The 23884-nt window shown below is 48.2% G+C and overlaps 8 protein-coding genes across 8 annotated transcripts; 5 read left to right on the forward strand and 3 right to left on the reverse strand.

Annotated features, from left to right (window-relative positions):
- Positions 1 to 4: 4 nt before the first annotated feature.
- Positions 5 to 1792, forward strand: ARB_07387 (uncharacterized protein; the record flags this gene model as incomplete). Its single annotated transcript, XM_003014780.1, has 2 exons — positions 5 to 1401; positions 1456 to 1792. The coding sequence occupies 2 exons, from the start codon at positions 5 to 7 to the stop codon at positions 1790 to 1792; spliced, it is 1734 nt and encodes a 577-aa protein (XP_003014826.1).
- Positions 1793 to 3927: 2135 nt separating this feature from the next.
- On the reverse strand, positions 3928 to 7691 carry ARB_07388 (uncharacterized protein; the record flags this gene model as incomplete). Its single annotated transcript, XM_003014781.1, has 2 exons — positions 3928 to 7100; positions 7163 to 7691. The coding sequence occupies 2 exons, from the start codon at positions 7689 to 7691 to the stop codon at positions 3928 to 3930; spliced, it is 3702 nt and encodes a 1233-aa protein (XP_003014827.1).
- Positions 7692 to 8394: 703 nt separating this feature from the next.
- On the forward strand, positions 8395 to 9600 carry ARB_07389 (urease accessory protein UreD; the record flags this gene model as incomplete). The annotated part of the gene is made up of 1 exon (XM_003014782.1): positions 8395 to 9600. One exon carries the CDS (start codon positions 8395 to 8397, stop codon positions 9598 to 9600), a length of 1206 nt encoding a protein of 401 aa, XP_003014828.1.
- Positions 9601 to 10609: 1009 nt separating this feature from the next.
- On the forward strand, positions 10610 to 11256 carry ARB_07390 (uncharacterized protein; the record flags this gene model as incomplete). Its single annotated transcript, XM_003014783.1, has 2 exons — positions 10610 to 10894; positions 10963 to 11256. 2 exons carry the CDS (start codon positions 10610 to 10612, stop codon positions 11254 to 11256), a joined length of 579 nt encoding a protein of 192 aa, XP_003014829.1.
- Positions 11257 to 11785: 529 nt separating this feature from the next.
- Positions 11786 to 12911, forward strand: ARB_07391 (uncharacterized protein; the record flags this gene model as incomplete). The annotated part of the gene is made up of 2 exons (XM_003014784.1): positions 11786 to 11820; positions 11894 to 12911. The coding sequence occupies 2 exons, from the start codon at positions 11786 to 11788 to the stop codon at positions 12909 to 12911; spliced, it is 1053 nt and encodes a 350-aa protein (XP_003014830.1).
- A 178-nt stretch (positions 12912 to 13089) lies between these two features.
- ARB_07392 (uncharacterized protein) lies at positions 13090 to 18662 on the reverse strand (the record flags this gene model as incomplete). Its single annotated transcript, XM_003014785.1, has 3 exons — positions 13090 to 13644; positions 13699 to 18108; positions 18165 to 18662. The coding sequence occupies 3 exons, from the start codon at positions 18660 to 18662 to the stop codon at positions 13090 to 13092; spliced, it is 5463 nt and encodes a 1820-aa protein (XP_003014831.1).
- A 616-nt stretch (positions 18663 to 19278) lies between these two features.
- On the forward strand, positions 19279 to 21566 carry ARB_07393 (uncharacterized protein; the record flags this gene model as incomplete). Its single annotated transcript, XM_003014786.1, has 3 exons — positions 19279 to 19906; positions 19969 to 20073; positions 20140 to 21566. The coding sequence occupies 3 exons, from the start codon at positions 19279 to 19281 to the stop codon at positions 21564 to 21566; spliced, it is 2160 nt and encodes a 719-aa protein (XP_003014832.1).
- Positions 21567 to 21943: 377 nt separating this feature from the next.
- Positions 21944 to 23796, reverse strand: ARB_07394 (uncharacterized protein; the record flags this gene model as incomplete). Its single annotated transcript, XM_003014787.1, has 4 exons — positions 21944 to 22327; positions 22392 to 23426; positions 23490 to 23594; positions 23794 to 23796. The coding sequence occupies 4 exons, from the start codon at positions 23794 to 23796 to the stop codon at positions 21944 to 21946; spliced, it is 1527 nt and encodes a 508-aa protein (XP_003014833.1).
- Between the last annotated feature and the right edge of the window lie 88 nt (positions 23797 to 23884).

The raw sequence follows: 23884 nt of genomic DNA on the forward strand, positions 1-23884 counted from the left end.
CCAAATGAAACGCAAGAACGGTTCTGTGAGAAAACGAGCCAGTCGGCAGAGCCTCAACCTCCACACGAACGGCCACGCCAACGCAGGCGGCAAGATGGACTCGCAGATAGAGATGCGGAAGAAGGGCGTCTCCCTCGAGTCGACGTCGACGCATACCTCTAGGGTGATGGACCGACCAGAATTTTCCCTAGACGACTCTCCCCCGCCGACTCCACAGTCTGCCGCGGCCGTGAGCACCAGCTTCAACGATCTACCGGCGCCTGATAAACGAAATTTCCTCCTGTTATGCATGCTATACTTCCTCCAGGGCGTGCCCATGGGTTTGGCCATGGGTTCGGTACCTTTTCTCCTTAAACCGAACCTCTCCTACGGACAGATCGGCGTGTTTTCGCTCGCTTCATACCCGTACTCGCTGAAGCTTCTATGGAGTCCCATCGTGGACGCAGTTTGGAGCCAGAGGTTTGGACGACGGAAGAGCTGGATCATGCCTATCCAGACAATCTCTGGCTTGGCCATGGTATATCTTGGTAGCCACATTGCAAATATGATGACTGCAGCAGCTGATAAGGGAGGAGACGGCATATGGGGCTTTACCAAATGGTGGTTTTTCCTTGTCTTCCTCTGCGCAACGCAGGATATCGCCGTTGACGGCTGGGCCATTTCTCTCATCTCACCTCAGAACATTGCGTTTGCCTCTACCGCCCAAACAGTCGGCCTTACGGCCGGGCACTTCCTATCATACACCGTGTTCTTGGCATTTAACTCGCCGCATTTTGCTAATACGTGGTTCCGCTCTACGCCATCGAATGAAGGCCTCATCTCTCTAGGTGGTTACTTGAAATTCTGGGGGTGGGCATACCTTCTCGTGACCATTGGATTGGCCGTGCTCAAGAAGGAGGAAATTTCAAAGGATAGGGACGGCATTATTGAGGTATACAAGAGCATGTGGAAGATCTTGAAACTCAGCAATATCCAGACCATCATCATCATACATCTGATCGCAAAAATTGGCTTCCAGGCAAACGAGGCCGTGACGAGCTTGAAGCTTATTGATAAGGGTTTCGGTCAGGATAATATGGCTCTGGTCGTTCTTGTTGACTTCCCGTTTGAGCTTGCCCTCGGTTACTATGCTGGAAAATGGTCAACGGAATATACTCCCATGAGGCTGTGGTGCTGGTCATTTGTAGGCCGGCTTGTAGCTGCTCTCTTAGCCCAGGCTGTTGTCATGATTTATCCAAGCGCCCCCGGTGCTGCTGTCCCCGGATGGTACATGTTTGCAGTTATTGGCGAGCATCTGTTGTCCACTTCGATGAACACTATCATGTTCGTTGCCTGCTCTGCATTCCATGCAAAGATATCCGACCCAACAATTGGCGGCACTTACATGACATTACTCGCGACGTACGTATGCCCTTCGAACCACTAATTAAAACCGTTTGCTAACCGTTTTTCTAGCGTCTCGAATCTTGGAGGAACTTTCCCGAAGTATTTTGTTCTTAAACTTGTCGACAGTCTCCACAGTGCAACCTGCGTTCCTCCATCTAAGGCCCCTCAGGGAGTACAGTCTCCCATCACTACTTCTTTCTCCTGTTCTCTCGAAGCCGATAAGAACCGCTGCCTGTCCGGAGGCGGCGTTTGCCGAGTCGACCGTGACGGCTTTTACTATACGAATATATTATGCGTGGCCATTGGTGCCCTCACTTTCTGGTTCTTTATCCGAGGAGCCGTTATGAAACTCCAGAGACTCCCCTTGCGTGCATGGCGAGTCACCCCAGAGGATACAGTTAGATGATGATGATGCTCGTATCTATGTATGATAGAGTGTATGCTCTTCTTTTTGGTCTTGGTTCCGGGTTATAAAAGAGATTGGTCTAGCTATAGCTATTTTAATCGTTGCATTATGTATTATTACTTGCCCTGTAAATATTATAATAGAAGACCTTGATTCTTGTTGGGTTAGTTCTCGTATCTCAACTTGGCCCGTATAAATAAGTAGTCGAATACCACTTTACAAGGTGCAACTCCCTTTGATCCTTTAGAATCGTTGAACATATCTACCTCAAGAATGTCCACCCGAATACCAAACAGTCTCACTGGAGGATGTCTATGCAAGGAGATCCAATACGCCATTGATATACCGAAGGACATCTCCTGGCCTCCAGATGTATATGTTCCTATCAACACGTAATTATCTATAACTAATACTGACTGACTTTACCAGCCTCACACTTGCTGGTGCACTCAGTGTCGCAAAGCAACCGGCTCTATCATCGCCCACTTGATCACCTTCGATCCATCCGCTGTGAAGTGGAACGGAACGCCCACTGAGTTCCAGTCCAGCGCCCAAGGACGCCGTGGATTCTGTTCTAAGTGTGGTACAAGTCTGTACTTCAGAGACATAGGGCTACCAGCCGAGATCGAGATATGCACTGGCTCACTCGACGAGGAGATACTGGAGAATCCCCAGCTGGCAAAGGACCTTTGCGATCCTAGCTGCGGGCGTTTCTGGTGCAAGAGGGAGATCAAGAGCACAATATACGAGAATTCAGCTGGTAAACGCTGGCTGGAGGGAAGCAAGTCACGGCTCATGTACGATGGAGAGTAGATATTCCCGTCTCCAAAGACACCGTTAGCTGGAGAAATGACCTTAATTTGATATCTCTTGCATTAATGTATGTAGTTACCCCCGAAACTCTTGCTAATAATATCGAATCAAACCTGGCCTGTGTCTCACCAATGGTTGTTCATCTACGCATCCAATCGTAGTCCTTTGGTTTCCCTGGCCTAGCAGTTTTATTCCTTACGAGCAGCTGCATGATAGCCTATCACCCTTGGCTAGTCATCATGGATCAATAACATCTTGTCAGAACGGTATTGCTCGGCTTATAGAGTGGTTTATATCAACCGGCGTCCTCAGGACCCTAGTTATATCAAACCGGAGTAACCATCAGCTTAGATGTCCATAATAAGAGAGTTATCAGCATCAGAGTCTCACTTCTTGCCCATCTCTGTGGCACAGCATCCGCAGAATAAAGCTGCGGGATAGCATACGATCTAGATAGTTATGCATTAGACACTGGACTAATAAACTGTAGAGTCCTAGTTAACATACCGCCGTCAACACTGCGGCCCAGAAACCTAGGAATGGGAGAGAATGTCAGCTCTCAAATATATAACTAGATGCTTGTATTCAATTGCTAGAGCTTCTCACCAAGTGTTGGGCCTACGATCTTGCATCGGCATGCATTATCTGTTCCGCATTGGATGCACAGGAAGTACGGCTGTGGAAGGGGACACTGGCTACATACGTCCATCCCGAATGATATATAGCCTGGAATATGCAATATACACCACAAGTATATAAATGCCAGGTTAGAGAATGCTTTATTAAGTGGTTGTTGTTATGGAATCTGGCAGATATTCGTTGGCTACGACAACTATCATCATCGACCAGTGTGATTGTTGTTTACAGGGAAGTTGTCACCGCAAGCAGCCTTTTGCCACCAGGAATAGGTCACACCCATGGGCGAATATATACTAAATAATGTATAAACAAGAAGTCTGCGTTCGTCGGTGCTGGGGCAACATTAATGTAACATGAAAAGTGTCTAGGTAGTACCGTAGTAGGAGCAAAGGAGTGGTAGTTAAAAGGGGACGGATATCTGTTTCTCAAACCAATGGGAGGACGCCGTAGAAGACCACGGTACCTATAACGTGGAATAGTGTATAAAACATTCGAAATCAAAAAAGGTTCAGGGGGGAGTACAGTTAAAGTATAAGTACAGGCAGATTAATAGTAAATCAAACCGTTGGTGGAATGGCTTTGTATAAGAATGAAAAGAAGTCAAGGAAATTCCCCCAGTACATGGGGCCCCAGTTCATAAAATCATCACTGTCTCTAATTTTGATAGCAGAGGATAATCCCGCTCAATCTCCCATTATATCATCCTCGTCCGGGGAGGGTGAGGCTGCTTCTCGTTCTTCTTCGCCGTCGCTAACAGCAGGTTCCTCTTCTTCGTCTTCAATTAGGCCGCGGGCCCGTAGGTTTTCTTCATCATCTTCATCTCCGACAATCACATCTTCCTCCTCTTCGTCATCATCCTCGACCAGTTCGGTAGACTTGAATTTCCCGCCGCGAGTGTTTGGTGCAACCCCGTTAGCGGCAGTATCTTCCTGGCCTTCCGGTTCTTTGCCCTTGGGCGCAACTCGTCTTCGAGTTGCGGGGCCATCCTTTTGGCTGTCTTCCAGATACGAAAGGACCTCCTTATAATTCTGGCCTAAACGCGATTTGTTTCTGAGTAGCTTACGCCTCAGTTTTCCGGCCTGAGGGCCAGACACGTCTAACACCCGGCCAATGATAGCGAGAACGATCTTTCCGGTAAGCTCACAGAGTCTCTGCTCAGCAAGCAGGATAGAACGTTTAGCCTCTTCCTCATTCTCGTCTGCATCACTCGCATCGCCTTCCTCGTCATCGGAGTTGAGATCCATTTCACTTTCACTCTCCGCCGGCTCGGCATCTACTGCCACATCAAGCTTTCGTTTTGATTTTTTAGCAAACGTCTGTTCGGCGCTGTCGTGAAGTCGGGATAGAACATTGCGGATCTCCGGACTGATCTCCTGGGGAAGTTCTTGAACTCGGAATGCCAGGTCGTCTTTAGTCATAGAGGTGACATTCTTCCCAGGAGGCGCCGCATGTCGAAGTGTGCCAAACGCCGTCTGTAAGTCAAGCAGTGTTGTTGTAGCGGCAAGCTTAACATGTTTTAAACCCGAGCCATGTGGTTGCATAAGGGCAGAGAGCGTTGCAATAAAGGACTCGCGTCTCTGAGATAGAGACTCGAAGTATTCAGCATCATAAGCACCCTTATTGCTACCAGTGGTAACAGCTGCCGTCAGGTTTTGGATCTTCCACATGAAGTAGACCAACAACGTCTTGAAAGTATTCAGAGCAATATCTTGCTCAAGTTTGTTCACATCATCGTCGTCGTCCTCTTCTCGTAGGCTTCGTTTGGCTAGCGAGAGGAGTAAGCCAATAGGAGCTTCAGCACGTTTATTCTGTTTCTTTGAGGTTGGTCGTGGTGCCGTTTCCAGGGTCGAAGTGCAATCTGATATGCTAGCAAGGTTCGAAATGCGCATCACAGTGCTAGAGAGCGTGGCAAGAGCACCTTTTGGCAGCTTCACGTTTTCAGGTTCCTTTTTATTTTCCAGTATATTATTCAAAGAATCAACAGTGTCATCCCAGAGTTCCTGAATCTTGCCTTCCATGGCCTCTTTCAGCTCATCTGATGATCGAGCACGCAGGAAAGCGACTGTGGCCTCAGCTAGCACCGCTTGATCAGAATGCGTCAAGAATTGTTGATTGATATTGTTCAAAAGATCAGAGTAGGCGGCTGCATCCTTTTGTATCTCCTGTATGAGATCGAGGTTGACAAGGTGTTCTAATCGAAGAACTGGGGATGCAGCTTCTGGTACAGCACCAAATTTATTCAGGAGTCGGGGTATTATTTGGGACAAGTTATGTGCGATAGACTCGAGTCGTTCTTCCATCAGCTGAACCGACTGTTTTGTCTTCCTCCCTTTTTTGTCTACATCCGATTTTGAGACTACCTGAATATGCAATTTGACAGCACACTCGAGTACCTCTAGCAGAATAGTTTCCTGTCCTTCGTTCAGCTTATATAGGCATTTAATGGCGGCTGTTGTGTCGTTATCATCTGTGGGTTCAGAGATCTGCGAATGATCATATAGAAGGTATCCAGCCAACGATTCCCAGTGTTCGAACTCTTTGAAGTGAGGGTAAATTGATTCGGTGGCTAAAACGAATCTCGAGCCGATAGAATTGCCAAACGAAGCGTATCGAGAAGTCGACTGATCATTTTCATCGTGCAGTTCACTTTCTTGTGCGTCGTAAACCTGCAACATGTCGACAAGGCACTTGAACTTGATCCAGGATCGGTTAGGGGTATCATGATTTTCCTCATCTTCTTCACCAAAAAATTCATTGACCTCTTCCTCCATACTCTCAGTTGACGATTCATAGACATCAACAATGTTCGCAACAAAGAACTTTCCAGCAGCTTTGCGCACTCGCGGTTCAATGTCAAATACAAGCCTGCCAATGCTGTCGATATCGTCAGGTTCTAAAAGGCCCGCATCACGGATAACATCCAGTAGTTCCACCGTAGCAGCGCGGACTCCAGGCTCTGCATCCCTCACAGCCATTTCCACTATTCTAGGACGGAAACGCTCAGTAAAGCCTCGCAGGCCAGGAATATTATCTTTATTCTGGAACAGTTTATGCAACTGGTGTATAACAACTGATCTGGTGGCTGCTACCGTATCCGAGAGTACCCATCCGAGATATCGAAGATACTGGCCGTCAAAAAACATGTCCTTGTACAGACTGATCCAGAGGCCCAGGAGACCCATGCACTCTTGTCTGATCTTAGGATCGACGTCTCTGTACCGGTGGACAAAGACCGCATCAAAGGAGTCGCGAAGCATGTCATCAATTGCTTCTAGTTTCTTCTGTCCTTCCTTGATCTTGGTCTGTAGGGCACTGATTCTTCCCTTGTTCGCGGATTTCTTCTTCCGCTCAGTCTCGAGTTGAGTCCGTGAGTTAGACACGCTAGAGGACACCTCTTTAGCAATATGGCAGAGCGTAGTCATGATTGTCAGGGAGATAATCGTGGCGGTATGTCTGAACGGTCTGATAGGGGCCGATGACATTGAGCTGATCCACGCCTGGATATTTTCGAAGAGGGCCGGGTCACTGTAGAGGATAGAAGCGCTGTGAATGGTCCGAATAAGGTCATCAAAAAAGCTGGTCAAGACGGACTGGAAAGACTTGAGGTTCTTTGCTTTCGACACAAGCGGGTAGTCGGTTATATCTTGTGCCTGGTACTCTTCCTGGATGTCTGTGAGGCGGTTGGAAACATTGTCCACATCCTCGATATCAGTGCTTTCAACTTTGATATCAGTTCCGGAGCATCTCAGGACAAAATTGATCAGGTCTCGCATTGCATTAATATTGTGCTCTTCGTATTTCGTAAGCCATTCCGCCGCAACAGCTTCAGTAGTATGACCGCGTCCAAACACCTCCGCTATATTCGCGTTAGCAATACCACCGGGGAAAGAAAAAAGATATTAAATAAGGCGTACGCACCGTATAACCCCTCCTCGTCACCGAGTTCACTCTGTCTCATTCGAGGCTTCTTCTTCCTACTTGGCGGCTTCGGTTTCTGCCCATTCATGATAGGACGCAAGGCGAGCTCCGTTGATATCCCGTTCATGATCTTTTGCTTCTTAGCAGCCGGCTTCGCCTTTGACTTCTTGTTCTGTTGTTTCCTGCTGGACGAGTCCCTTTTCTTCGCCTGTCTGCGTGCCGTAAATTCCTCATCATCGGCCTCTCCTTCGCTTTCTTCACTTTCATCGTCCTCTCCGTCCTCATCGACTTCGTCCTCTTGTTGCGCCTGGTCGGATTCATCATTTGACGCGTCGTCTTCGTTATCGTGACCCTCAGACTGCCGTTTCCGCTTTGGACGGCTCGAATTGAATGTCTGCGAAGAGAATATCTCTGGTTTCCGCCTAACGCGCCCTGATTGTCGTCTGGACGGTCTCTGGTCTTCCTGAAGTGCGGCCTCGCTGCCCACCTCGGAGAGCGGACTCGAGCCACGATCCTCAGGTGCCTCCATCGTATACGGTAACGCGATCGATATTCAGGCTCTTCTGCAGCGGTACCTCGCTATTCTTGGTGGTGAGACGGTTGTTCTAGCAAGGCTTCCTGGTCAACTTAATGTAATATAGCTAGCTTCAAGCGACGCGCTATTTAGATGTTTTGCCTTTTGCTTTCCGCGCAAGAAAATGGGCCAGTGGGGGAGGGCAACAGTGCGAGCTGCTCGGGGAGATGACACTCAGCAGGCCAGAGGAGATCTGAGATATCAGTTCGCTTCGTTCCTCGAGATTCATCGAAGTTGAAGCCGTCTCGACGTTGTTTTTTCGATAAACTTGAACGCGCGCAAGAGAAAAAAAGTTAGGCTGCAGTCGGTCTTACTGTATGGTATGCGTTATTACATACAGGTACTGTCATTTTCCACACGATAAGCCAGGATAAGCTGTACCGTATGTAATATTACAAGGTACGGTAATAACTGCTTATCTTTCCCGTTTTCCCCCGCAAAAAGCGGTTTTGATAATCTTCAACTTCTTCAACTCCAGCTTTTTCATCTTCAACGGCTTCAGATCTTCACCTTTTCCCATCATCACTGCTGGTTCGTTTCTTCAAGGATCGCTATTCTCTTCAGAGACTGCCTGCTCGTGCGCTTTTGATAGCTCCTTGGAACTAACTACGTGGCGGCAGTCAATCGATGAGGAAGCCCCTGACCTAGACACGGCGCAATGCCGATTCTCAACTCCCCCTTTGCGCCCTCGGCCTTTGCCAACAGCTCTGGCCGCGGCGAGGTCGTTCTCACAGTCCTTCCACCGGCTATCCCGTCTCTATCGACCGTTTCTTACAACTATCCTCTTAAGCTCCTCTCGCGCACTCCTGAGGGTGAATTAAAGTCCAGGTACCCGGCTACCGCCACACCCCCGTTACACCTCTATCTTCTTACCTACGGCGGTGGTCTTCTTCCGGGAGACCACATTGATGTCTCTGTGACAGTCAAGCCAAGGGGAAGGCTTGTGGTCACCACTCCACAGGGGAGCACGAAGATATACAAGACCGAGGCCCAGGGTGGCAGGAAAAGACCCATCCCCAAGACCGATAATGACCGGAGCAAACAGACCCTCAAAGTCCAATTGGGCCGTGAGTCTGGGTTGTGCTTGCTGCCTGATCCATCTGCGCCATTTGCAGATAGTCGGTATGACCAATTCCAGACATTCACTCTGCTCCACGGGGACCACAGCAAGGCTGCAGGCAGCTCGCAGGGCGACGAAGGTGTCACTAAACCGGCCCACAAGGGCAGCCTCTGTGTCCTCGACTGGGTGACGGAAGGGCGTAGCGCCAGAGGAGAGAATTGGTCTTTCGATTCATGGACCGGGAGAAATGAAATCTGGCTCGAAGACTGTAAGACCGGGAAGAGGAGGCTGCTGCTCCGAGATGCTGTGATATTGAACAATGAGACAGCCGCGCAGAAGCAACCAGATGCCAGTGTTCCTGACAGCTCTGCAGGGAGCCATATGTCTTCCATTCAGTCACAGACCTCAGTCCGCTCTCGCGCTCATCCTCATGGCGTACTGGGGACGCTGATCATCCACGGACCACTGTTCGAGTCCCTGGCTGACTTCTTCATGGAGGCCTTTACTTCACAACCCAGGATCGGCGGTCAGAATTGGTCGTCGAGCTCCACGTACTATCCCACACACACGAACGAGCATGTCAATAACAACGAGAAATATGATAGTCACGACGACACGACAGAACCGGCAGAGATGCGCCACAGAAATGTAACGTGGACGGCTGCTCGAGTACGCAATGGATTTGTCCTCGTGAAGTTTGGTGCTCCAGACTTTGAGAATGCCCGAGATTGGCTGGGCCATATGCTCAGGGCGGAAGGGAGCATTCAACGTGAGTTCGGCGAAGAGGCCCTCGGCTCCTTGTAGAATAGACCTGTAGATTCTTTGTGTATATACTTACCGCATGTTTCCTTGTTTTCTCTATATTCTATTATTGGCATATCCCTCGACATGTATTTCTTTTCCTGCGAGGCTGCTGATATCGATGGGCAAATTCCGATGCCGAGGCTATCTTATTTGATAGATCTTCCAATCTGCACCAAAAACCAGGTAGTTTCATGCATTTCTCAGCTGCCAAAGGACGGCAGGTTTTTGGTTGAGGTCCTGAGTAGTTGCTGATCGCCCACACATGTTGCTATTCTTTGCTTCGTCGTCGTTGTCAGCCTCAAGTGAACTCGAGATGATTGACGGTACAGCCTCCATAAAAACGAGGTATGTAACCAATCACCCAAGCCTGACTTCGAGACTACTGCATCGTACCTTAATATAAGGGAGTAATAGGGTAGCAGTCTTGTGCAAGGAATGTTTCATTGCAGTTCAAATTAAGTTGATCCGAGCTGGCCCCAGCATGTTTCTATTATTAGTGAATAATCACTCTGTTATACGAGCCTCAGGGGCAACGTGGATAGGGGACTGGCAGGACCAAACCGCAGATCGTCCATATCCCCGCTGCGTTACACGGCAAGAGGGCCATAGGGCTTTTGGTGATCGTCAATGGGGACAGCGGGACTCGAGGACATGAGAGGCTGTGCTTCACGAAATGTGGCAACCTCTCCATCTCCTGTCATCAGAAATACGGATTAAGCCAACTTATGCACCAGGCTGAAATCACGCATCGCCAGTCGCGGTGCTCGAAGAGGTAGCAATGGACTCCCTGCTGCGGGAACGGTGGTCCAGGGGAGAGATGATCTCGTATACTCTGACTTGAGAGGAAAGAAACCGGAGACAAGAGGTCTATATAAACCTCGACAGAACCCGTCCATGAAATATCCAAAGAAGCAAGACAACAGACAACAAAGACCAGAACAACAACAACAATACCAACCAAACTCCCAACTTCAATCCACCTTTCAAATCAACCCATTCATCAACCAAAATGCGCTCCTCAATCTTCATCTCTGCCATCTCCTTCCTCCCAGCTGCTCTCGCAGCTCCCATGCAGATCTCGGCCAGAGACTGTGTTGGCCCAGACGTCAACCCTGCCACCATCGCTCTCATCAAGGAGTTCGAGGGATTCGTCCCAGCTCCTGCACCTGACCCAGTTGGCCTCCCAACCGTCGGCTACGGCCATCTCTGCCAGAGCAAGAACTGCGGAGAAGTTGGCTTCCCATTCCCTCTCACTGAGGATACTGCAACCCAGCTCCTCATCCAAGACGTCAAGGTATGCATACCCTTCCATGGCCTTTAAGTGGACGCATGAAGTTGTTAATGAGTGATATAATACTATAGGCCCCCCAGCAGACCATCACCTTGAAGACCGCTGATGGTGTCCACCTCAACGAGAACCAGTATGGTGCTCTCGTCTCTTGGACCTTCAACGTCGGCCCAGGAAACGTTGCCACTTCCAGCCTCCTTCAGCGTCTCAACGCTCTCGAGGACGTCAACACCGTCCTCCGCGAGGAGCTCCCCCAGTGGAAGTACGGAGGTGGAAAGGTTCTTCCTGGCCTCGTCCGTCGCCGTGCTGCCGAGGTTGCCCTTGGCGAGACCGCCTCCGACGTCCCTGCTTTGCCAGTTGCCTGCTAAACGCTTTTCAAGCGAGAGATGGCGCAAGGCTTAATGCTCGTGAACCAGCCTTGCCTAATTAATCTTCTTGTTTCATATTGCTCTTTTCCATATTCCCACATTCCTGTTAAATAGATCCCCAATTAGTTATTTCGACATTGAAATTCATTTTGTACATACGATAATCGATATCTCTCTATGTCTTTTGCTTTTCATCCCGCGTATCTCAGAGCATTCTCGATATGGAGGAACGCAAACTGCGTTGGGTATATTTCCGGTGACATGATTAAACTCCTAATTCTCCGTATGCGTCTATCTCATGCAATAGTGTCATCTCTTCGGATTTCAGAGACATCTTGAGCGTATCGTCGTCGTTGTCTTCGACTGACGTTGATTGAAAGTCCGAAAGTCGAAAATCGTCAACAAAAAGGAAAAGGTCTTGGCATCAGCCCCAAAACTCTAAATTCTTCAAATCTTCAAAGGTCGAAAAGTGGAAAAGATAAAACTAAGAAATAACAACGACCACATTTGAATACACTGCGATTTCAGTATGCCTCACAAACACAAGAGACGAGGGAACGGAGAGTGAGTAAAGGCTTATCCTGGTTTTGCTGTGCTATTCTTGCGTATATGTCTTCGAATACTCACAGGTTAATAGTGACGATTATGATCTCCCTCCAACTTCGATAGCAAAATCCCTCCCTACTAGACTTGAAAAAGCCGATGTAAAGTCCAAAGGTGGACAAGACACAAGAAAAGGGCCCAAGCAGAAGAAGTCTACTACAAAAACGCTGCAAGATGACACCCCCAAGGCCTTCGCTCGGCTCATGCGAGTATATCAGGAATCAAATGGCAAGCGGAAACAAGGAGACCGAGACACGGAGTTAGACTCGAGCGAACAGAACAGTCGCAAAAGGAAACGCCAAAATGACACAAACCAGCAGAAAACACAAAACAAGAATAGCAAAGCGAAGGCTGCAGCGGACGCAAAGGACGCAAATATTCCCAAGATTCTACCAGGAGAAAGGATATCTGAGTTTGCTGCTCGAGTTGATCGTGCGCTCCCATTTTCCGAATTAGCCAAACGAGCATCGCTATCAAAGGGAGGAAAGGACGCTGCGTTGGGAAAAATAAGGGATACTCGACAAACAAAGCATGAGAAGAGATTGTTACGGCTACAAAGCCAATGGCGTGAAGAAGATCGAAAGTTCCGAGAGAAACGTCAGGCTGCAATTGAGGAAGCTGAAGGAGAGGAGGAGGAGATTAATGATCTATGGAAGGAATGGGAGCGTGAAGCCGGAGCTAGCGTCAAGGGGAAAAGCAAGAAAACCAGCTTAGCACAGAAAAAGAAGAAGAAAAAGAAGAAGGGAATTGATGATGGCAATGGTGACGACCACGCCATAAGTAGCGATGACGACGACGATCCATGGGCAAAATTGAACAAGAGAGCAAACATTACCAAGCCAATCAATCCGGCTGACGTTGTTCAAGCCCCTCCAGAGAAACTGGCAAAACCCAGAGAAATATTCAAAGTGCGCGGAATGGGAGGTGCAAAGGTTCATGTTGCTGATGTCCCTGCTGCTGCTGGTAGTTTGAGACGAAGAGAAGAGCTAGCCAGCGAGAGACAAAGTATCGTGGAGCAGTATAGAAAACTTATGGCTAGCAAGAGAGAATAAAATTCTCTTGGTTTGAGCCCGGTATATATTTTCAAAGATATCCTTATCATGACATTCCAGGTATCATAATCTAAACTTTTTTGTAAATACACAAGACACCAGCGAGGATCTAGAAGGCAAACGCTTGACAGTATAAACAAAATATAAAACGAAGAGCCTTAATCTATAAGAGCCTCTTTCAAGCATCTCCTTTGATAGATCTGACATAATCTGCGGCACGAGCTTTGACTTCGTCCACCATCCTTGTATCCCCTTCAGGGGCAATCTTCTCTTCAAACGCAAGCCATTTCTTGAAAAGGAATTTGGCTTGCTTTTCTTTTAGTTTCTTTTTGGGGCCTCCTTTGGTTCCATCGGCTGCGACAACACCATGGCCGATTCCAAGCACGCGCTCAAAGAGCCGTCTCACTTGCTCTTCATCACCAACTTTGATTTCCAAATCCAACAACACATTCCACAAATCAATGCGCTTGGGGAACGAGGACAAGAGACCCTCAAATACTGTTCTTCCACGCTCGATATCTCCGTTAGGGGAGCGGAATTCCAGCTGACCAAATCTGGATGTAACTTCAACATGGGTATGGGGAGGTAGAGATTGTAATGCACGGGGGAGTAGGTCACGGCCCCGCTGAGGAGCTTCCATGGTATCAAACAGGAAGTTTGCATAGTTTAAGAAGAAATCTGGGGTGGAAGAGACCTTTTTCTTCAGGGCAGTTTGGAAAAGCTCATCCGCTTTCTATATATTTATTAGTATGAATAATGGTTGCGTGGGTGGTGCATATATGCTTACCTCTGCTTTGCCTGATTGAATGAATATGCTTATCATCCTGTCGTATATTTCATGAGCATCGTTATACTCGCAGGCGCTCTTGAAGACCTCGTCAAGAGTGTCGTCATTGCCAAAGGTATTTTCCAGATTGAGCCGTGCAACCCAGACATTGAGCTTCTCTGTATCTTGTCCAATACTCATGGTTCGCAAAGCACGATCGGCAATTTCTCTTGCCTTGTCCACTTCTCCCAGCTCCAACTGGAAAGCCATGTACTTCAACCACAACAGACTAGAATCTGGCTCTCCAAGAAGTAACCGTTCATAGTCAGCAACAGTCTGGGGTCCATTAGCATCCAGGTCGCCAGTTCTGTCCACTTGAATCTCAGCTTTCCGGCGCTTTTTCCTCTTGGTAGCGCCATCATCCTCAGTAGACTCATCGGCAGTCTCATTCATGTCTTTATCTCCATCGCCAGTCCAGTCAAAGCCAGAGGTAACAAGTCCGCCCTTTTTAGTGCTATCAGGAGCGTTTTCCATTTCAATATCTTCATCACTATCTTCCTCTTCCTCTTTGTCGTCTTCTCCTTCAAGGTCAACCCCTCCCATAGATACATCGTCGTCTGAATCGCTTCCAACATCAAGCTTGATACCGCCTGCTTCATCATCACTGGAATTGGCGTCGCTCTCTTCCTCTTCTGGGAGATCCCTGAAGTATGATGCTTTCAAGCCTAGCGCGATTTGGCCTTTCTCCAGATCAACTTTCAAGACCTTTGCCTTGACGATGTCATCCTTTTCGTACAGCTGGGTAGCATCTTCGACACGCTTCTCTGCCATCTCGGACCTGTGACACAACCCACTTAGGTTGGCACTGCCGTCAATGGCAATGAAAGCACCATACTCTTCGACTTTTCGAACCTTACCGGTAACAATTTGACCAATCTTTAAGTCCTTTAGATTGAAAGGCGGTTTATAGTTGGGATCCAACGCTGATTTCTTCAGTGACATCTGTATCTTGTTGTTGTCCTTGTCCACGACTGTAAGTCTACCTTGAACGAGCTGGTCAACCTGGAACTCATCCTTCCACTCCTTCAAAAACGAATCCGAAAGATCTGAAACTCGGATATAAGCGGTCACATCGTGTCCTAGAGTCACAAAGACTCCAATGTTGTCAACTCTTCGAACAAACCCACGGACGATCTGGCCGACCTTGAGGTTATCGATTGAAGTTATTTCAGGATCGACAACAGCCAACGAGGAACTAAGAACCTTTGATGGCCGAACAGAGAAAGAAATCTTCTTGTTTGGAATATCGACATCGACAACACAGACACGCAGAGCTTCGTTCTTGTGGAAGTTAGTTGGGTTGACCTTGGTATAATCATCGGCCATATCAATAAGAGAAATAGCACCGACAACATTGTCATTAATTTGGACCAACACTTGGCGGTCAGTTATTTTGGTAACTCGTCCCACCAGTATCATCCCCTTGGATAGGTCCGCAACGGTCAGTGTCTTAGCTGAACTTCCGATCCTTGCTGACAAGTCAAGTCGATTTTTCTCAACGTCTATCCCGGTTACAGCCACTTGTAGTGCCGAGCCGATAGGGAAATTCTTCTGGATATTTCCTCTGATTGAAATATCGTCGGAAATGTCAGTGATGCGAAGCCGCCCTCGTACATTAGGTGAAATGTTCAACCATAGACAGTCTTCCGCAATGTTGTTCACGAATCCGATATAACGGTCCCCAACCTTAAGTTGTTCCAGATGAAGAGGTTTGAACTCACTCGCCTGAAGGCAGCTGCGCTTAGTAGAGAGCTCGTAAACCGATACTTTACCAGACCGATGGCTGATGGGCAGGAACTTGTGATTTCGAGCGTCATGAATTCCAAGAACCCTGACTGGAAGGATCGCCTTGGAGTGGAATGATTTAAGAGGGCGTTTTCGGTCCTTGATGTCTTCCCAGGAGTCAAATATTTCAGAAATATCGATTCTTCCTTGAACGTTGTCGGCTAGAACAACATTGAGCTGTGTATCCTTGACCGATGTAATTTTGGCTTTGGTGATCTTTCCAACTACAATGTCCTCCATAGCCTTCAATTCCTCATCAATGGGATTATTCAAGACCACAGCAGGAGCCTTCTTTTCTGATGCTGAGCTGGAGTCAGACTGCTGTTTGAGCTTTGACACAGGTTTTAAACTAAGAAGGAAACGGTCCGAATCCTCTTGTACGGCGCAAACTGTAGCGGAGATCACCTGGAATCGACTGTATCCGAAATCAGGTCGAGAAGCATGATCATCATCAACCAAGCGCTTAGGTATCAGGCCGGTGAGGTTATCCAAAAATTCCACAAATATTCCCTCGGGGATGATATTCTTGACGATGCCAGTTACTTTCAAACCGTGTTTGATGTCTTCGAATTTGGCTGGTAACCTTCCCTCAGCGGCGGCTTCCTTGAGAGTAGCCTTGTTGGTAACTTCGATGAGGCGATGGGATTTTTTCACTCTGTAAACTAAAAGACCGTCCATCTTCTGACCAACTCTGATACGGTTCAGAGTAGACGTACGTTTTGTCGAGGAGCCGTCGGAGATATGGTCGGAAGTAAGTCTTGCGATCAGGCCTGAGTCCTGTAATTTGATAAGCAAGTCATCGCTTGACTTTTCGAAAACGGTTCCAGAAACTACAAGTCCTGGATGAACATTTTCAAAAGCCGATTGGTAGTCTGCAGTCACAGTAGAGGGGTCCTTGCACGAGACAACCAATCTTTCATTCTCTGCATCAACGGTAAGAGCATGTATATTAACGACCTGACCAACAGTAAAATGTTGTGAAGGGTCTTTAATGTAGGCTTCGCTCATTTCGGAGACTGGGAGGAAACCCTTGACGGCGCCATAGAACTGCACAATCGCTCCATTGTTCTGAATTTTGATCAGGGTTCCCGGGGATCGGCTACCTGCCGAGATGCTTTCGTAGTCCTTCCAAGGAGCTGAATCACTGTTCAGAAGTGATTTTTTCAGAGTCAACCTGAGCTGACGCTTTTGTAGATCGACAGACAAAACTCGAACGGAGACTTTGAGACCCTCTCGGAATTTCTTCTCCGGGTGTTGTAGTTTGGTGTCAGCCATATGCATTTCTGGTACAAGGCCAGAAATGCTATCTGTCAAAGAGACTATCAACCCATTGATACCTTCCGGCTTAATGAGAAGTTTCTCAATCTTTCCCTTCACAACGCTACCAACAGTCACATCCTCGAGACGGAAGAAAGGCTGTTCAATGATCTTTGGCTCCAAAGACACCAAGAACAGGTTGTCCATAGCACTGAAGCCAATTATCCTGCCTTCGTGAGTTGAACCTACTTTATATGGTCCCTCGATAGAGGAAATAGAATCAACTCGTCCATCTGCAAGCCTGGAGAGATGTACGAACCCTTGATGTTTGGTAGAGCCCAGTTGAACGTACAATCCCAGGGAGCTATCGACATAGGTAACCTTAACCTCGGGTATTATATCTGAGATTGAGGGCAGGTCATCATCGGCTCCATTCACAAGGGTGGCCGTGGGAGAGAACTTCAGAACACTGTCAAGAATGGAGAAACCAAGTTTGACTGGATCACTGGAGGGATATGTGGTGATGAGCCGGCCCTTGATCTTTGCACCTGCATGGTACTTTGTAGTCAGGTCCTTTTTCCCGTCGCTAGCCCCAGAGTGAATAACGTCTACCACAGCATCTAACATTCCCATGATTTTTCCAATCATCCCGCGGGGAGTCACTTCAGTAATTAGTATCTCAGCGGCAGTTCCTGGCAGAAATGCATTGATTGTTGGCGCCGTGTTTAGGAAATGGGCCTTTTTGACAGAACCAGCGGAAGGAAGGTCTGCAGAGAGCTTAATGACAGTCCCGCTGGCATTTTGACCGGTAACAATGCATAAGAAGACTGATCCCTCTTTAACAGTGGATATGTCAACTCCCGCAGGTAACTCTCGAGAGGAAATGAACCCCTTGGCTTCATTGTCTTCCAAGCCCAGATCCATAACGAGGCCATGATCTTCGACACTTATAACCGAAGCTTGGACTGTAGCATTGACCACCATATCGGCCTTTGTTAGGCCCGAGTTTGCAGCATGAGGTTCAATAGAGAGTTCAATATGTTTCTTGTTTTTCACTTTCCTATCATCCTCATTTCTGATAGTGGCGGTGACAGCTGCGCGCAAATATTGCCCAACTCTGACATAGTTCTTCAACTCAAGGTCATCGTCCTCGTCCTCCTCGTCTTCACTCTTGTCATCTCCCAGCATAGCCTCAACTTTTCTGGTCAAAGATTTAGAAATTGCGTTTAGCGGCACAAAGCCCGTCAGGTTATTTGGAAGAGCCAGTGAGATATCGTGGAGACCTATGCTCGAGACCTGGCCCAGAATTCTAGATCCTACTGCAATACGCTATTATTAATTAGCTGATGGTCAGATTTAACAACAGTAGTAGCATCACTTCTTACCTTGTAAGTGAGGGATTCAACCTTCACTCCTTGTTTAGCTGCTGCTGGCGCCTCTTTGGTCTTCGATGCCTTTGCTTTCCTTTTTTTCGATTTGGTACCAGCATCCTTCTTATCTTCTACTGCGCCCAAGCTTCCTTCATCTTCACTATTCGCAAATTCCGCACCGTTCTTCCCCTTTTGCTCGAATAAGACGTCCTTGGTAGCTTGAATCTGTATCTGCTTCCGTTCAAGAGGGGTGAGCACGTTGTTACCACCCCGAGGAAAGGCAGGCTGTTCATCTCGCAGCATTGATATCGGCGCAGCTTTCGAAACGGCGCTTGTATCCTTCTTGCTCACTTTCACGGCCTCCTTCTGTTCCTTCTGCTCCTTCTGCTCCTTGGATTTCTTCTTCAGCTTTGAAGCGCCATTGAGCTCTTCAGCGTCCACCTTGGCCTTTTTCTTCGGCGTAGAGCTGCTTGGCTCATCCTGGCCGTGGCCTTTCCTCTTTATCTGCGCCATCATAGCGCTGTCCTGACGAATTGCTGGCCAAAGAGCTCCCGTCTTCAATCCAGGCCGTCAACAATCACTTTTTTTATTCTTTAATTTTTTATCTTTTTTTCCTATCGAAAAGCAAAAAAAAAAATATAAACTTTAAGATTTCATATTACATAAGCTACTTTTCTGCCGCGCCAAGAAGTCACCTCACCGCCTGCCCTTTTCAGGAACATCGGCGCTAGTCCCCTTTTGGCCTAAGCCGAGGCTAAAAATCAAAGAAGGAAAGCACGGACCAACTGCGCGTCACGTAAAAAAAGTTGCGTTTTGCCAAGACTTTTACCTCTTTGCGGGTCTAAATAAGGAAATATTGTTTTTTTTTTCGTGACTCGCGCGCGACGTGAAAGCCGCAGCACGAAAGCGAACATCGCATCTTATCTCTTTTTTTTCTTTCGTCGGTGGCGGGAAGACGCTGGCTGGCAACGTCGAGGATATTCATTCACCAGCACGATTTTGTATCTTATTGATCCTACCTACTACTAGATGAATTGAGAGTGGCTATTTACAAGGGACAAAGGGGACTCGGTTCGCTCTCGTCCGTCCGCGGTGTCAATCAATATATTGAACAATAACTGCAGCAGCCATGGTTGATGTCCACGAAGACGATGCCGTCCCATCATCTCCTCCCTCGCTCAATGCGACCGAGGACACGCTGCCCTCCTCTCCTCCTCCTATGAAGCCGAAGAAGAAGCCTCCAGTCGCTCCCCGGTCGTTTCGGCGCTTCTTCACCCCCAGGTCGTCTCTCAACGCTCCCAATACCCGGAGCCGGTCCATACGAAACGCTCTGCAGGAGATCACGTCCTCTCCGGCCTTGAACAGGCTGGGACCGGCGTTTCCTGGCGTTCCTGATAGCAGTGACTGCGCAATTACCAGTTCTTCACCGTGCCAGGATTCGTTCCGTACACCTAGCAAGAAGAGAAAGCTCTCCTTCTGCGGATTAAGCTCGCCTCCTCTCCAATCATCCCCGCTGAGACGAGTGCGAATTGCACCGCCAATCTTTGATGATGCATCGTCACCGAAGAAAGGCAATATCTTTGCCCCGGCTGATGAGGTTGATGAGCCAGAAGCCGAGGAGCCGGTTGAGACTCTTCAAATGCCAGCTCCGTTGCGTCGGTCTAAGGTTCTAGGCCAAACGTCATCAAGCTTACATGTACGCAGCTTTGGTCTGTCCAGACGCTCCAGAACGACTATACGGGCTTCAAGTGGCATCAGTACGTACCAGCCAGACTATATATGCATGCTTTAGCGGAGTATCAAAACTGACTCTTGATAGACTGGCAGGACGAGACGGCAAGCTTCTATAGCAAGTCTGAAGATAGTCATGCTTGCTGGAAAGGGGAGTATCCGGTAACACCATATTGTACCGCCTCGTGCAACAGTAAGTTGTTCTTTCTATACACCCCTGAACCACAATTATATAAAGTTAAAAACTAACAATATAAAGCCAATTCCTTGGTTGCTGTCGGGGATGAAGCTGGTGGTATCAGGCTACTGGATACCTCTCCCGATGTTGAGAATGGGTTTTCTAGCGCGTATTTATCATTCCCATCCATGCATAAGAACTCCATAATGGATCTTGAATTCTCCAGCGATGATAAACTGTTAGCCACAGCATCCGGAGATCAAACCTCCCACATTATTGATATGACTACCCAGACCCCTATCTACTCTCTGTCCAAGCATACTTGCTCCGTCAAACGGGTGCAGTTCCAGCCTGGAAGCAACAACAACGTAGTTGCAACGTGCAGCCGAGATGGCAGCGTCAATATATGGGATCTAAGATACAAGGCCTATGACAAGCCAGCTTTCCGGTTGCAATGTTCTCTTGGTGATGATGATGATGACACTCTCAGGCCACCGGCCAAGATGAAGTACGCTCAAACGTCCAAGACCATTACAGGTGCACACCTGGAGAGAGCTCGTACCAAGTCTGAGCAGGAATCCCAGCTACGTCGTGATGACACGACCGTCACGTCGGTTTCCTTCCTGAACCCAGGCCGTGAACACTTGTTTGTTACCTCCTCGGAATCAAACGCCTGTGTGAGACTGTGGGATCTTCGAACTGCATACACTTTACGACGAGCTGCTGTTCCGCTGGCTTCAACCCGTCAGCCCGACAGTCATTCTCGCTTCCGCCAGTTCGGCCTGACCTCTCTAACCTTTAACACAGACGGAAGTAGACTCTACACCCTCTGCAGAGATGGTACTATTTATGCATATTCGACCCCCCATCTTCTCCTGGGCAACTCTCCTGAAATGTCACAGCCCAACAACACTCCCGGACGACGATATCCTGCTGAAGAGGCAAAGGCCGGTCTAGGCCCTCTGTACGGCTTCCGTCACCCACGGCTGATGGTTGGTTCGTTTTTCGTTAAGCTTGGGCTCCGTCGACCAGCCGACGATAAGACTGAACTTCTGTCGGTTGGAAGCAGTGATAACTGTGCCATACTCTTCCCCACAAATGAACGATACCTTACTCCTTCCCTTGCATCGTCCACCAACCAGCCTCCGTCTACTACCCCAACCGCCAACACATCCTTACCTCCCATACAGTCCACTGCTGAACATCGTCTCCGTCCTTGTCTTCGAAGGTCAAACTCCAGCTCAAGTCTCTCTGACAGACTAGAACATACTATCCCCATATACCAACATGGAACAGCCCTGGTTGAGGGTCATAATAAAGAAGTTACTGCTGTCTCATGGGCACATGGGGGTGAATTGGTCACTGTCAGCGATGATTTGCATGCAAGGTGCTGGCGTGAGGGCCCCGCGGCTCGAAAACTCCGACGTGATAGGGATATAAACGGACAACGATGGCAGTGCGGTTGGGCAGACGTCAAAGATCCATCCTATGATGACGACGAAGCGTAATTGAACTTATTTTCTCTTTCCTTACAAGCGTTATACTCATGATGACATCTCTCGGGAGATAGGGTTGAACCTTCGGCGTTGTCTTCCTTACTTTCTCTCTCGGCTGGAATATTTTCGTTTAGTTTTAGCATATCCATACACTACAGAATTAGCGAGTTATGATACTTTCAATATAGCATATCACCCTCTCCTTATTTCCCATTAATCAAAAAACCACGTCCAAAACTAGACGCAAAATAGTAGTGCAGTCTATGCGAATCGAAGCTTTTATATTCTTTTCTCTTTCCAGGACATTAAGAGATATGCATTATGCTGTAGTAGCTCGGACAAGCTATCATATAACATGCATGGTACACGGTTCCGTTCCAACATTAAATCTAATGGCCATGTCCGTCATCTTCGCGCTTCTCGGGATCCAGTTTAATCATGGTATCGATTCTCATGATGGCAATGCATGCTTCGACGGCACTCTTAAGCTGTTTCACTTTGCTCATGCTGGGTTCCAAGACACCAGCCTTGACGGAATCAGTTACTCGGCCCTTCAGGAGCTCGAGCCCGTAGTTTCGATAGTTCTTTTGCTTGGCGATAGCTTTATCGGCTTCATTGGCAACGCCCTCTTGGACACGAAGGGCGTGGGCGTGGCGAGAGCGTAGCTGAGCTACAAGCTCGGATGCGTCTTTGGCAGCATTGACAGCCAGTGTCTTGGGGATGATGAGCAGAGACTGGGCAAATTCACCGATTGCAAGTTGCTCTCGGGAGCTCTAAACATGGGTGGTCAATTGGGGGTTTTCCAAATGTAAAATGTTATAATCAGAGTCTACTTACCACTGTGCTTGCAAACTCCTCAAGGTAGATGTGAAGAGCTGTCTCTACAGCACCGCCTCCTGGAACAATGGAACCACTCTCAAGTGTTCGCTTGACAGCACACAGAGAATCATGGACTGATCGTTCCATCTCGTCTAGTTGGAAATCGTTAGATCCACGGAGGATGATTGACGCGGAGCTGAAGACTTTGGTTCCCTTGACCAAAATGCACTCGTCATCGGATATTCTCTCCTGCACAACCTCGTCTGCGTAGCCCAAGCTGGAGGTTTCAAACTTCTCATCTCCGTTGAGGTCGGAGAGTGTGCTGAGGAGAGTGGCACCGGTAGCCTTAGCGATTCTTCGCAGGTCTTCCTTCTTGCACCGTCGAACAGCCATGGCGCCCTTTTCCACAAACATCTTCAAGCACATGTCATCAATTCCCTTGGTGGTGAAGATGACGTTGGCACCGGCCTTGAGGATCATCTCTATTCTGTCAATGACAATGCCAGCCTCTCGCTCACGGATCTTCTCCAGCTGGGTTGGATCTTCAACAGTAATGTGAACTCCGAGCTTCATTCGCTCCTTCTGAAGGTTCATGTCAAGACAGGCAATTTTTGCATCTGTTATTCTGGTGGGCATGGCCTGAGACGCGATAGTGCAGTTCAAAGCATAACCGTTGACCAGTATCGACTCCGTGGCACTCTTTCCGTGTGCTTTAAGCAGATTGACCGCCTTGACGGGGTATTTTACTTCACCCTTGGGAGATGTCGTCTTGACAGAGAGCATAGCATCAACAACCATCTTTGCAAAGAAATCCATGTCCGACCCGATAATCTTGCTGGACATGGAGGTTTTGGCGATGTTCAGCATGCTATCTTTCTCCAAGTTTTCAACCTTGATGCTGATGTTTTCGTTCATATACTTTACTGCCTCGCGGAGGGCTAACCTGTATCCGGTTATGATGGTGGTGGGATGTATCCTGTTCTTCATCAATTCGTTTCCACGTCGAAGGAGCTCCGCTGCTATCAACACAACCGAAGTTGTGCCATCTCCAACCTAGTTGATCGTCAGAGAGCCGTTGATACTTGCTGATATGTATGCAACAAAAGATTGAAGTACCTCCTTGTCTTGCTGCTGAGCGAGATCGACCAAGATCTTTCCAGCCGGGTGTTCGACATCGAGTAAGCTCAAAATCGTAGCTCCATCGTTTGTGACTGTGACATCCTGTGCCAAATGTAAGCACAACCAGTATAAACCAAGGTCGAATTGGCGATGTTTACCCCTATATCATCCACCATCATCTTATCTAGCCCGGAGGGGCCAAACGAGCTTTTCACCACATTGGCAATGGCCTGTGTTGCGAGAACTGGAAAGACGCCTTAGAAACAACAGCTGCATCCATCGAGAGAGAGCTTCAACGCACCATTCTGATCGCGAATGTCAGAGCCACTCAGCTTGGTTCCTCCTAGGACTGGCATACCAAACGGCGGCCTGTCAGCTTAGCTGCCTTGCGG

This window comes from Trichophyton benhamiae (assembly GCF_000151125.1).
Source record: "Trichophyton benhamiae CBS 112371 chromosome Unknown contix00378_25.r1.exp, whole genome shotgun sequence".
NCBI lineage: Eukaryota > Fungi > Ascomycota > Eurotiomycetes > Onygenales > Arthrodermataceae > Trichophyton > Trichophyton benhamiae.